At 42.4% G+C, this 14,808-nt stretch overlaps 1 protein-coding gene across 3 annotated transcripts in view; it reads left to right on the forward strand.

Annotated features, from left to right (window-relative positions):
* CDC27 (cell division cycle 27) overlaps positions 1-12,700 on the forward strand; it is a 66,512-nt gene extending 53,812 nt beyond the window's left edge. For 2 of the 3 annotated variants that reach the window (XM_077460172.1, XM_077460171.1), the window contains exons 16-19: positions 1,837-1,965; positions 2,057-2,131; positions 4,595-4,775; positions 5,805-12,700. In XM_077460172.1, the coding sequence (XP_077316298.1) occupies positions 1,837-1,965; positions 2,057-2,131; positions 4,595-4,775; positions 5,805-5,890 (471 nt within the window). In that variant the 3' untranslated portion in view covers positions 5,891-12,700. The remainder of the gene's footprint in view (positions 1-1,836; positions 1,966-2,056; positions 2,132-4,594; positions 4,776-5,804) is intronic. The other variant, XR_013263589.1, reaches the window with a different exon arrangement.
* Positions 12,701-14,808: the final 2,108 nt, after the last annotated feature.

Consider the following 14,808-nt stretch of genomic DNA (forward strand, 5'->3'; position numbering starts at 1 on the left):
TCGCAAAAAATAAAAAACCCAGTGGTGATTAAATACCACCAAAAGAAAGCTCTATTTGTATGGAAAAGATAAAAAAAAAAAAATTGTTTGGGTACAGTGTTGCATGACTGCGTAATTGGCGTTCAAAGTATGAGAGCGCTGAAAGCTAAAAATTGGTCTGGGAAGGAAATGTACTGTATTGAAGTGGTTAATGGCAAACATGTCATACTTGCCTCCTCTCTGCCGTTGGTTTTGCACAGAGTGGTCCCGATCCTCCCCTTCTGGGGTCCCTCAGTGGCGCTCCTGGCTCCTCTTGAGTGCCTCATTGGAGAGCCAAGGGGCACTCGTGCGGGTGCGCTGCTGTGTCCATTGACAGACAGCAGGACTCTGCTCGCCTCCCAGCTCCCGCGTCATTGTATTTCACAGTGGAAGCCAATGGCTGCGCTGCTATCAATCTATCCATCAGGACCCGAGACAACGACTGGGGATGGTGTGCTTGTCCCCATTGCTGGAAAGAACGGGTTCAGGTAAGTAAAGAGGGGGGCTGCTGCATCACAAGAGGTTTTAGAATGCATTAAGGTGAAAAACCTTGAGGGTTTACAACCCCTTTTAATTCACAAAGTGTGTGTGTGTGTGTGTGTGTGTGTGTGTGTGTGTGTGTGTGTGTGTGTGTGTGTGTGGGTGGATATCTAGAGACCTAGCCCGAAACGTTAGTCTGTACCTGGTTTTTGATGTAATTTTTTTTCTTCGCAAATACATTTTTCTTGTGCCGCAATCCTCTCTTTTTTCACTATTGTGGTCCCTTGGAAGGACTCGATTTTACTAGCACAGCTTAAGAGCCGATTCACACAGGGGCAGCACGACTTGCAGCGTGACTGCCTCAGGCGACCTGCGCACGACTTCAGCGATGGCTTGCAAAATGACTTCTGTATAGAAGTCAATGCAAGTTGCCACAAAAGTAGTACAGGAACCTTTTTCTAAGTCAGAGCAACTTGAGTCACTCCTATTAGAACGGTTCCATTGTACACAACGGGACGTGACTTGTCAGGTGGCCAAGTCGATACAGTCAAGTGTATACAGGCACCATTTCCTAGGAAATTGGTTTGATTACTGATTAGATCTAGAGATCTCTATATATCTATTTATATCTTCTCTCTAGATCGAGAATATATATATATATATATATATATATATATATATATATATATATATATATATTTTCTCTATTATAGACACACACATATTCTAGTTGGTGCTTTTTGTTAAATTTTTTGTTCCATAAATGAAGATAAAAATAAACCACATAGCTGTAAAAATGGACCCCCTGTCCTGTGAAATGTGTATCAGCTCATCGATGGTATTAAAGTGTTTTCAAAGGCTTTGTCTTAATGCATTAAGCTAAACAACCTTCTGTGTGCATCAGCCCCCAATAATATTTACCTGGGCACCATCTCGATCCAGCGATGTTGCACGAGAGCCTTGGCTGTATGGGACTTTCCCTCCTCTGGCATTGCCTCCTGTTGCTGTCAAAGTCAGTGAGCCAAAATGGGGGGGGGGGGGGGGGCAAGTGCCTAGCTGCTTGCTGTGGGGGCACTGGGCAGGAGGAGGAAAGCTGGCGAGGGACCCGAGAAGAGGATCTGGGCTGCTCTGTGCAAAACCATTGCACAGAGCAAGTAAGTAATAACATGTTTGTTATGTTTAAGCAAAAAAAAAAACAAGACTTTAATGTCACTTTAGGCCTCCAAAACCACTCCTTCACCGTAGGAATATATATATATATACACATATACATTTTTCTATAACCTCACCAAAATGATTACAAGACAATTTCTTAACTGTGTGTTTTTAATTTAATAGGTGCAGCATGCGCTTAAAAAATCAGATAAGGCTTTGGATACTCTTAACAAAGCCATTTCCATTGACCCCAAAAACCCCCTATGCAAGTTCCATCGCGCCTCCATCTTATTTGCCAATGAGAAATATAAGGTACAGATTTGTGATCTTATTACGATCGGTAATGTCTGGTGCTTTATATTGTTGCAAATGTTTTTTTATTTTTATTTATTTTTTATTCTAGTCTGCACTGCAGGAATTGGAGGAGTTGAAACAAATTGTCCCTAAAGAATCCCTAGTGTATTTTTTGATAGGAAAGGTAAGTGAACTATGTGTACTGTAACTTTCACTTTCAGAAGTGGCGTAGGCAATTGGGAACCTTTCCGTGGCCGGGTATGGAGACGAGTGAGGGGAAGATGGCCCCCACCCATCTCCATACCATAGCAGGGCAGAAGCGACGTCATACCGTCACTTCCGCCCATACGTCTTAAAAGGCAGTTTTTTCAAATGACTCTTTTTTTTTTTTTTTTTTTTTTGTCCAAATATGAGTTCTGAGGACTTTTTGACCCCAGATCTCATATTTAAGAGGACCTGTCATGCTTTTTTTTCTATTACAAGGGATGTTTACATTCCTTGTAATAGGAATAAAAGTGACCCAAATTTTTTTGAGGGGAAATTATTATTTTTTTTAATAGTCAAGTAAAACATTTTTTAAAGCGCTTGCATATGATCAGACCATGCATGTGAGGTATCACCGCAATTGTTGGAGCAAGAGCAATAATTCTAGCCCTAGACCTCCTCTGTAACTCAAAACATGCAACCTGTAGAATTTTTTTTTTTTTTTAAGGGTAAAAGTTTGACGCCATTCCACGAGCAGGCGCAATTTTGAAGTGTGACATGTTGGGTATAAATTTACTTGGCGTAACATCTTTCACAATATAAAAAAAATTGGACTAACTTTACTGTTTTCTTATTTTGTTATTCAAAAAAGTGATCTTATAAGACCGCTGCGCAAATACAGTGTGAAAAAAAGTATTGCAGTGACCACCATTTTATTCTCTAGGGAGTTAGAAAAAAATAATCCAGAAAGTGGATTAGTCGAATCCATATAGGCCTTAGGCAGCAGTGTAAACTGCATCTCCATCCAGCTTTCATTAACTGCTAGCTTATGGATTGTACAGTAGCCCTCAAGACGCACATCAGGTATGTCGGCATGAGGGAAGTCTTTGGCCCAAGACTTGAAAGTTGGTTTGGTGAGAGGACGTTGTCTGCAGAAGAAATTGCGAGTACAAGTGAGGTATAGTTACATGGTCGCACCACCTCATCTATTGGGCATTGTTGCAGGGGGTCCTGTGCACATCTTGACATGTCCTACCAGTTGGTAATAAACGATCTGGTGACGAGGATATTTGTATTCAAGTGAGAGCTTGTCAAGTCTTCAGCTGACAAGAGCTTGGGTGAAACAAGGACTCCATATTGCAAACTGATAGACTTCCAAGTAGCAAAAACTTTGTAATCAACACTTTGAGGGAACATGGGGGTTACCATGTATGGGTGCCCCTGACTCTATTACTTGGGCCTGAAGCATAAGCTTCAGGCACTTGGAAATACAGTGGTAACTATCTCCCAGGAGTGCAATAATTCGGATAAGCTCAGGAGATGTCATGCTGCTCCTTGGACTTAACTCGTAGTGTGTGTAAACATTTTACAAAGGAGATGAATTCCTGGAATTCAGCTTTAATATACACTTCAAGAGCTTGTCATAACACTTTATGAAATGTGGACCTTGCACTTTCATTGTCAACATTAGTTGGTGTTGAGCCATCTTTTTTCAGTGCATCATGTATGATATAAAGCTGCAAACATTTTTCTGACCACTTCATTACCAATTGATATTTTTAAGTATTCTTAACTCTAAAAAGTGCCTTCTGTCAGCCTTCTCCAAATCTTAATATTCCCTATTTATTTATTTTTTTCCTGCTGTCATCTGACTTACTGTTATGCCCCCCTTCTTCTTCTTTTTTTTTTTTTTTTTTTTTTTTTTTTTTTAATACGATGAGCCCGCTCGGATCCGCCTGTCCGTTTTTTCAGGCGGATCCGAGCAGGCCATCCATTAACTCCTATGGGCAGACGGATGTCAGCAGAGATGTGCCGACTGACACCCATCTACGATCCGATCCGCTCAAGACAGACGTATGCTGTCTGTTTTCATCCAATTTCCCCATAGAGATCAACTGGGCTCAGACAGGTCCCTCCCTGCTCAGTGAGCAGAGAGGGACCTGTATTCTGCTGGCACAGCGTAGATCAAAGGAGCGATCTTCCGCTCAGTGGATCCACCCCGTGTGAAAGGGGCCTTAGACGGCGACTATGTTCTCTTTGGTCCTGCAGTCTTTTGCTTGTTCCCAAGATGGGCTAGGGACTATGGTATATGCAGTATTCCAAACAAACACGAGGGTGCCTCCTTCTAGGTGTAGCAATTTTATTAGGAATAAGAATAAGTTCAAAGTGGATCAAGGCCTGTCATAAACCTATAAAGACCTCCATAGATCACTGTGTGGCTGCAGAGCTTGGCAGGCAAGCGGCTGGGTGAAGCAGAGTTTTTGGTGGACATAGAGCTGTCGGGCTTCAAGCTAGGGTCGCCTGTCCGTATGATCAAAAGGCACTCCCTTCTTCAAAGTTCTCCATGTTTTGGTCACTTGGGTTCTACTAAGTATATGTAAGCCTACTTTGATACACAGGCATCTTCAGTTAATATCATTCCTCTTATCACTGTTCTCATCAGGTATACAAGAAACTGGGTCAGACACATCTGGCCCTAATGAACTTTTCCTGGGCCATGGATCTGGATCCCAAAGGAGCCAATAACCAGATTAAGGAGGCCATAGACAAGCGCTACTTGCCAGATGACGAGGAAGCTGTGACTCAAGAAGAACAAATCAGCGAGGGCTACCCTTATGAAACAGGTGAGAAACCTATGTGATGACCACCAAGAGCTGCAGTCTGCTGGAGATGGGCTCAGCATTTGTGTAGAGAGTGCACTGCCTCCATGTTTGTGGACACAGTGAGAGCTGTGTTTGGCTCATGCTTCTCCACCCACTACTGCTTTGTCTATTACTACATTCACAGCTGTGAGCGAGCCCAACACCGGTTTTACGTGTGGGAGCCCCAGCGAAGGTTCCTGGCGATTAGCTGTGAAAGGCAGCGCCTTTTGAAAGCATTTGGAGGCTGCTGGCTCCCACAGCTAATCACAGCTAATCACAGCCACTCACATCCAATCCATGTGCAAGTGATTGGCCCTAGACTGTGTGAGCAATTGTATGTGAGTGGCCACAATTGGCTGAAGGAGCCGGCAGCCTAACCTTGCTTTCAAAGGGACTGCCTTCTGCAGCTAATCGCTGGGAACCCCTGCTGGGGTTCTCGCCATTAATTGGTATCGGACCTGTTCGCAGGTGTAAATGTGGCCTTTAGTACAAATGATTATTTCATTGGTGTGTTTAGCTGCTTGCCTGGGATTCGGCTTTCATGAATATTTGAACTGCAAATCTCATAAACTATGAATCACTGCAACCAAGATTCACGATTTGCATGGTTTACCCTTCTATTGTTCAGTGCTCAGATATACAAAGAAAATAGTGAATCACAATTTGTCTATCAAATACCTAATTTCCTGGGAATGATTGATCAGTTATTATCCAGCTCTTATAAGCTGCCGTATAAATGTAGAATGTCGCAAGCTAAAGGATAAATATGACACAGAGCAGTCCATTATTGTATTATTTGCAACAGTTGTTATCAGTGGCCTGCAGAGGGAGCCAAGCTGAAAGCTAATTGACATTTGTGTTTTTTTATCTTGATGGCCAGGCTATTTGAAGAAAGGCATGTAGGGCTCTGATATCCTTTCTGTAAGAGCGCGCTGACAGTTTTCTCACACATCTGATGCGGTTAGCTTGAACTGAATGATTAACACACGTTTCTGTTTTGTTTCTGTCAAGTGGGGACGGATGAATCGCAAGAAAGCAGCATGACAGATGCAGATGACACACAATTGCACGCGGCTGAGAGTAGTGACGAATTTTAACTCTGTCCTTGATCCCCATCGGACATGTGGCGCTGGGGTGTCTGACTGTTATTTTACTCCACACTCCCAGCCTCTCACCCTTGCCTTCTCAGATGCCTGTCGCAGGCCGGCACTTTGTATCATCATCCTCATCATCATCATCATTGCCTCTGACATCGCTATCAGCCATTCCTCTCCCTTCCTTCTGATTTTAAAGTCCTGCAGAAAATTAAAGACTGTGCAATATGTGGGTCGCACTCGGTTGGCTTTTTTTTTTTCTTATCTTGGCCTTTTGAGGTGCCTGGGGTTGCCAAGGGGTGTGCAGTGCAAGAGTTCAACCCTGAGTGTGGCCTGGTCAGGCTGAAGAAGAAGCTGAACCAAGAGCGGATACAAGACTTTTTACTTGACCAAACTCCCACTATCTATGGATGGATACATAATTGCCACATCTTCAAATTCATTGGATCCACCCTCTGTTTTTAGATGAATTATTTTTTGCCTGGATAATATTTATTCAGTCAATTGTTCCAAAATATGAGCAAATTATAGGCAGTTTGAGCTTATCAAAGAGTCTCTTATCAGCTTCAACCCCATACAGCAAAGTCCTTCTCACATGGAACCTTAAAGAGGATCTGTCATAAAGTCCTGCAAGTAACATCATTGCCCAGGAAGTGGTTTGCTGATCAGGAGTGATAGGATTAGACTTTCTATCTAAAGCCTCCCTGCTTTGTGACAGATACCCTTTAATGTTAATTGTTTTGAATATATATATAATTACACACATCCCCCTTCCCCTGAGACCAGACCTCCTGATCTGTATGCTTTGTGCAAGGTCCATTCTTAACTAGTCAAATTCCACCTGTCCTTTGCACTATTGGAGATATTTGTATTCTGCATCAGAGACTATTCCTATTGGCCATCAACACCAGTCCTGATTGAGAAAAACTTAATGTGAATTTGCTTGGTGTGGAAAATAGGAACAGTCTCTAATTTTGGGATGCGTTGGGTATTTTGTGAGTTCTATTAAGCCAGTCCACTAAGCATCAGAAATGTATGGATATCGGGTTTTCTTTATGAATGTATCATGGCTTTGGTGCATTTAGGCCAAGCAGTTAATCTTTCCCTGTCAGGGTAAATACATTTCCTGAAGGAAGATACGTGCAATAGAAGAGCCGGTTATACTCCCTGTGTTGCTGCTTAACTTCCCTCTGTTCTTGTGCTGCATCTTCCACCAGCATCTTTAGCATTTGAAGCTTTTGAGAGTATTGCATGGCTTTGTCCCCCCATGGTGCCCTGTGGGATGGAACGCCAAAAAGAATAGAAGATGATGCAGCACTGGAACAAGGCAAGAGACACTGGAGAGGTGTGTATAATTTCATCTTCTACTGCAGATACCTTCCTTTTTGCAACTTTATTATTATTATTTTTTTGTCCTGATGTGGTTACTTTAAGTCACTGCATCTGAGCACATATTAGGCCACATTGTTTTAGCTGCAAGAAAAATGGTTTACTTTTTTGTATATGTAGATGACTGTTGACTTCATGTGTGAACAGGTCATCCATTTTAAGCTTTTAAAAGTAAGGAGCATGCATACATACGCCTACAAAGCCCCTTTAGTGCACCGCTCTGAAATTGGTTTTACTGTGCTATGGTAGACATGGCTTCCCTGACTTTGGAACAAAGTTCCACCTTCCTGCCAGCTCCTTGGCAGGTAAGCACTTCAATGGCATGTAACGGTGTCCTCCTTTTGACAGGTCAAGTTTGGGGTCACTAAAATAAAACTGGAATTCTGGTCAAATTCTAACTAAGGCTAAAACTATTTTATCTAATCCTATAAAAGAAAAGATGTCAATACTTGCCTATTCTGAAGCTGCTCTTGTCCCAGCTTCAGTGTAGAGAAGAGGCAGTGACCAAGGCTGCAGAGCCTGGGAGATGACATTGCCCATAGGCCGACTATGGGGCATCTGTCGGTTGTCCCTCCTCTACACTGCAGCTGGTCATATGACTGGACTGGGACGGCTTCAGAATAGGTAAGTATACACATCTTTTCTTTTACAGGGGTAGATACAATAGTCTTAGAATGGAGATGGGAGTAGATTAGCCTTAGCATTAGACTGGAATTGCACTTTATGGTTTTGATAAGAAAGTGAAACCTTTTTCAGAGGCTCACAGAGAAAGCCATAGCAGATGGGGTTTGGTGCCTATTCTGCAATGCATTTCCATTTAAAAAATTAAAATAACAAAGTGGCTGCTAAGTAAAACTACGTTGTTGCATGTGTGGACAGCCTCCATCTACGTTTTCCATAGAAGTACACAGCGGTGAATTTCTCACAAGGGTGAAGAATATTCAGGATGCTGAATGATGCACTTATTATCAGTTTGTTTGACACAGGGCAGGAGGATCACATTGTTACAGATGCAGCTACAGTTGTCCAGGAAAAGAGTGCACTTCTGTAAAGTCATGGAGCTTTGAAAAGTGCCATCTTCATCGTCAGCCTAGAGTTGGTATATTCGGCACCGGATGGATGTGAATCTCTTGCCAGAGAGATATCCTGGAAGCTGTTGCTAAGCTGAAAATGCTTGCACCCTGGCTTTTAGCTTTTCAGCCACTGATCTAGGTAAGCTTATTGGTAGTTCTAAGATCGGTGCATTACATTCTTGTTTTGGGTCAGGGGCTCAAAGTTTTGAAGCCAAAGGATTACAATGACAACCAGGCAGTTAGCATTTTCAGAGATCTGCTTTGGCCACCTCTATTTCTGTCATAACAGGTTCTTTTTTAAGGGAGATTTAGATGGATATGATGTACTTAGTTTTCTCACAATGCTCCACTGTAGATCAGGACAGTTCATACTCTACTAATGGACCCCCTATCTGTCATTCTGCTTCCGTTTTCTGAATGTTGAGAGCGTTTTTGATTAAATTTTTGGTTTAGTATAATATTCCTTTCCTAACAGGAGCCTTGGTAAGGGATGAGGTCTTATCATATTACAGCTCTATTTATTAGTTGGAATATCATATTCACTTACATAATAATGTTGGATTCACGTTGGCAAACGCATTCAATCCTTTGCTGGAAATTAAAGTTTGAATGTGGTTGCTATAAAACGATACAAACTGTTATTTCACACACTTTGATAAAGAACCCCCTTATCTTTGCTACTCATACATCTGCCATACGGAGACAGTTATTTTTCTATTTACTGGAAATGTGAAAGAGAAGGTGGTTTGTATAGGGCACAGTTTAATTTGTGTAGATCATTGTGGGAAGAATATTTTATAATAACCCACAGCAACCAGTCTGGCTAGAAAAAAGTGATTACTGATGTTGAGTCTATTATTACAAACAGGCCTTTGATCATACAAAGGCCTCAGTGTGCATTCTAAAACCAAAACCTCCTTTTAGTTTTGGAAAAATTAAGTTTAATAGATAAAACCTTTGAATTTTTGTATCTTTTTAAGGAGGGGTTTATCTTTACTTTCTGATCATTACTAGAGGGGAACCTGTTCAATAGGTAGGTGACACTTGAGCAGGTGTCCCCATTGGAAGAATGTACCTCTATTCCTGTTATAGTGACAGTGTAACATTTTGGAATTTCCATCCCATTGGCAGTGGGCACCAGGGACACAGACAGCAATACGAAAAAAAACACATAACTGACAGCTGCTCTTTAATCCTTACCCACTTAACATGCCTAAAGCCAAAACATTTTTTTTTTAACTAATCATCTGTCATGCTAGAAGCAGCGATGTATATAAGAGTTAGGCGCCTTCATTTAATATTGCTACTAAAGAACTATAAGGCCTCCGCCTTATATCTGGTGGTTTATTAAATTTGCTGCTTCTTCTGGACCTCTACGAAAAGGTCCCTGAGAATCCTACAGAAGGAACTAGCAGGGCCAAGGTATTGCTCCATAGGCTGCCAGTTAAGGCAACACATCTAAAGACACCAAGTCCTGCATTTCTTGCTAAGCCACACCACTTTAACCGTACAGTTGCAGCAGGAACAGAAGAATGACTTGACTCATTTGCAGTATATTTTGGCCAAGTGTAGGATCTGACAGATGGTAGTGCCAGGTCATGTATGTAGCCCAGGTGGAGGAGACAGGTAATGAAAGCCCCCAAAGTTGCTTATGAAAATGATTTCTTTCCACATGGTGGGTCAGCTTTACCAGGCTCTTTATACTCCAGAACTATATAAATCTTTTCTGCCTCTTCTTTTAAATCAAGCTTAGTGCTTAGTGCCTTCTGAATATGTTTTCATACACCTGGCAGTCAGAGAATGGAGGCTTCCTTTTGTAAGGCCTTCCCCACAGCTGTGTTTTATGAACCAATCCTTTGAAAGCAAACCTGGTGGCCATTTTAAATGTGTGCACATCTGATGTGTCACTTTGTTACTGAGGGCTTGACCTGACTTTGCGCCTAAGCGCTGCCTAGCTCCCACCCTCCTGTCTGAGTGTACCCTCTAAGGATGTCAAGGTGGTGTCATTACCCTGCCATGGGTTTAGAATCCAAGCCCTTAGGAGCTACATTTTGAAGGGGTGTATGCAGGAGCATTCTCTGAATATTGCTTCTGCTTTTAGGCAGAACATTTAGAGGAAGCCTGTCTTATAAGAAAAACAGAGACTGCCAGTGCTAAACTCTCCTTAAGCCCTGTGTTGGTGTGATTTGACAGGTCAAATCGGACCCTATTGCCGGCAATAGGAGTGCCCCAATTGGTGCAATGCCCACTTTGCGGGGCCGCACTGATTTCCAAAAGTAGTTCCTGCACTACTATGGTGACTTCGGAGGCAATTTCAATAGACATCTGGGCATGAACCCACCCAGATGTCTTTCAAGTCTCCCCCGAAGTTGGACTGAAATGTGGCTTTGAAATCGTGCTAGTTCAAATCTGTATGAAAGGGGGCTTAAATGCTGTTTGTCTTAAGTCAGTCGTAAATGGGCTGAAATTCAGCTGGTTCAGCAAAGACTGGCTGAATTTTCGATCCATGTGTGGGTAGGGATGTTGTACAGAAGTTCATCTACTGCTCGACTTCTGTAGCACCGCCTTGTTGGAAAAAAAAATTGTGTATTTTGATGGCAGGGAAGTCTCCCTGCTGTCAGAATACAATAGCTCAGTGGGGAGGATTCCCCCATTCACATTAAGTGGGTGTTCAGAAGCATCAAATCATTTTTTGAAAAAATTGATCCAGCTACGGGCTGCCTGACCACCTATCTTCAATATTTTGAGTCCCTGATTGGGGACAAAGAGTCATATAAGGACTGATTTTCTAAGCTGAATACTGCTTCTGGGTCAGTAATTCAATAAGTCAGAGTCCGCACAAGTCAGGTCTTTTCAGACTTGGGCACGCTGCAGCAGCCCCCATTTCCTTCTTATACATTGAGGGACACTGGAATCTGGAAACCATTGGGTTATACGGAAGGATTTGAACTCTGGCATTCAAAAAATAATTGTTGGCCAGTATGATCCCTCCCAGCATGCCCCAGATTTGTTAGTTTCCTAGGAAGAGCAATGTCTCTGAGATGGTGCCCTTATCCTGTAAAGAACCCTTTCTGGCCTTCTTAGAGGACAAGATGTTTTTTAGGTCTAGAACTTTCTTCCTGCCTTAGGTAGTTTCAGCTTCCACATCAATCGGGACATTTTTCTTTTTCCAGCTCCAGTTAATCAAAAATAGATTTCCCTGGTTCAGACAAGCCATCATACAAAATGATGTTATTTATGGATTAGATTCCATCTTTTTCTACAAAGGTGCACGCCACTAGATCTGTAAATGCGTTTCTTGGGCTTTTTAGCATCGGGCAACTGTTTCCCAAATTGCAGGCGGTCATCTGTTCACATGTGCTCCAGGTTTTACCATTTGGATGGTTAGGCCTCATCCAATGGTGTAAGATCCTTCAGATGGTTCTTTGAGCTGCAGGCAGTCATTGGGCCTGTTCATGTTTTGTTGCTGTTGCCCATCCCACTGTTAAACTGCTTATGGACATTCAGTCTCTGAATTACTGTGTCCCTCAATGAACACGAAGGAAAATGGTACTTGGGCACTTACTGTAAGCCCTTTCTTGGTTATAGTTATACTTCTCCACAAAACTCAGTAGTGCTGAGAGCAGGAAGGGTCATACTGTACCCAAACTTTTTTGTTTGCCAGTGTCCAGATCTTCCTGTAGGTGACAGTATAACCCAGTACTTTGTGAATTCTTATGTTCCTTTAATGAACCCCAAGAACTGATTTTCTGACAAGTACAAAGATCCCATTTATTTCTCGCATGATAATATTGCATCAAACATAAATTGTTATGACATTCAAATATTGCCAAACCCTGTCTGAAAATACTGCCTGGTTGTCATTCTGATCCAGCCAAACAATTAGCCTTCCAGTGGGATTCACCGTTTTAGCTTCCTTATCTTTCTCATAGTAGGTGTACTTTTAGGTTTAAAAAGTTTCAGACTTGCTTTAGGTCTCTGAGGTCTGATCTCGGTCCTCTAAGTTACATTACCTGTTATTAATTTCTAATCATGTTTAGGTAGCACCTAACCCTTGTGACCTTTTAAATCAGAAGGACAAACTGCCTTCATTTCTGGCATGATACATAATGGATTACAGGCCCTTGGTACCAGCTGGGCCAGCTCCGCTGTGATGGACATGTGCTAGATTGGTGCTGGTCTTTCTGCTGGGGGTGAGACTCGCTCTTATTGTGTGGTTGTGTTTTATTTTTTTATTATTTTGGGAAATGTACAGTGTTCCATTATGTGGGTCGGGAAGTTCCTGTTTAATATATTTTGTGAAAACATTTAAGGATGTAAAAAATCCAAATAAAAACTTCTTTTAAAAATGTCCTTTGGGAACTTCCTGGCTTCACACATTCAACAGATAGCAGTTCATGCTGGTAAGTGCATTGATTATATGAAACTGCTTGGAGAGGAAGGACAGGGCGTCCAATTATGCTTTTGCTGAAGACTTCTCCATCACAGAAATATCTATCACTAATAAAGCACATTTGCTGTTGGCTGAATTGAACCACTATTAACGCAACATTTCCCATCCTTTAATGGGAAACTATGATTGCGCTAACCTTTTTCTGCACCCCATCACATTTGTGGAGCTTTCATTGGTCCCCTGCACTAAAATCTCCAATGAATTTTGGAGGCCAATGCCAAAAGATGATTTGCAAATTGACTGACGGATCCCCATTGCATTGATATGGTTTAACAAATCTGCCACCCTAAAGTCATTTCAGATCCTAAAACGCTAGTGGCCTGGTTGTCTCTGATCCACTGCCTTTGATGCAACTTATGGCTAAACGTTTGTGAACATCTGGTCATCACACCTAATATTATCTTGGTGGACATCCTATTCCAAAACCATTGACGTTAAAGGAGAAGTTGGCTGTATTTCACCCGTGGATCACAGGAGTGCACTTCGTTTTGCAGTTCTGTCACCCGGTTTCAGCTGACAGGGGGCTAAAGCCCACTGTTGGCTAACGTCAGAGTTGGTCCAGGCTGGGGTAAGAACGTGACCATATGATTGGGATCCACCCAGAAGCCTGGATCAGCACCTGGCTTAGCTGCTCTGAGAGCCTGAGCAAGCCACTCGCTCCACAGCCCAGTGCTCAAGTGAGCACGGGAGGGAAGGGACAGAGCAGACAGTCACCGACACTCTGAGATCTGAGCAATCAGCAGTGTTTGATCCCTCAGTCTTAGAAGCAGTGGGGGACAGATGCAGCATCCACCTAGGTAAGGTATGATTTAAAAAAACAACAAAACTTTTAATACGAGGTTGCCCCCTCCCATTTTGCAATTCTAACATTCCTCTGCTGGGAAAACTTTGCCCGAAAAGTTGGAAAGGGACTATGGGAATTTGTGCTCATTCCACCAAAAGGGCATGGTCAGGTACCGATGTTGGATAATATCTTGGCTCACAATAGACATTCCAGTCCATCCCAAAAGTGTTAAGTAGGGTTGAGCGGACCACTCCGGTTCCTGAACATCAAACTCCTCCAAACCTTGTCTTTTCACACCCAACTTTGTCCACAGGGGCATGGTCATTCCTTTTGAGTCTAAACCATTATGGCAGCAAAGAAGAGAAGGGGTCAGCTCTATACTATATATTGGCCATGGATTTGGAATGGGATGTCCAACAAGCTCATAGTTTGTAACTGTAAAGAGTATCTTGTGATTGTAACAATTGCACTTTATATGGCTAGCTGATCCTCTAACAAAATCTTAACTTTTTTTTTTTTTTTTTTCTAATATAGGTTAGGCTATTTTCATTTAATTCCAGCAACTTGGAAAGAGTTTATTTATATTGAAAGCAAACATTAATCACAAAATGCCTGCATTGTTCTGATATTGTTTGTACAGGGACAGTCCCCAGCCGCCTCCTCCTGCTGCTCACACTAATTATATTGTTTATCTCCTTTAAATTATATTTTTCTTGGGTGCTACTGTATGTCTCCTCACCTGAGCAAAGAAAAGGGAATATAAAGCTACAGCTAGATGGAAACATTGCTGTCACAACAGAGACATGCAAAGATTGTTAGTAGCCAGGCTTTTGTCCGCCGCCCAGCACAGTCCACTATCATTGGCTCCTCATTACTTGGCTTTACACTGTGCTATAAGTTTATATAGTAAGTCAGCTCAGAGTTTGATGAGAAATCTGGAACTGACCATTGCCTGACTGATTTCATATTTGGAGTGCATAGGCAATTAAAGTAGAATTAAACCCAGTAATAATGTATTATATTGCAGCTTACCAGTCCTTCGATGTGGTGGCGTCGCATACCTGATGGAGGCTGAGCTGATGAGGACTTTCCCTACACCTCCTGTCCCGCTCCCCCTGGATTTGGTGAAAGGGCAGAGTGACATGGGTGCCTGTGGTAGGTCCTGGCCAGATGACAGCCTGGGTACTGCTGAGATGTAGGACTGGAACTTGGATGGAGCACA

This window comes from Lithobates pipiens, unplaced genomic scaffold (genome assembly GCF_037356315.1).
Source record: "Lithobates pipiens isolate NorthernLeopardFrog02 unplaced genomic scaffold, aLitPip1_a1.2 Scaffold_28, whole genome shotgun sequence".
Lineage (NCBI taxonomy): Eukaryota > Metazoa > Chordata > Amphibia > Anura > Ranidae > Lithobates > Lithobates pipiens.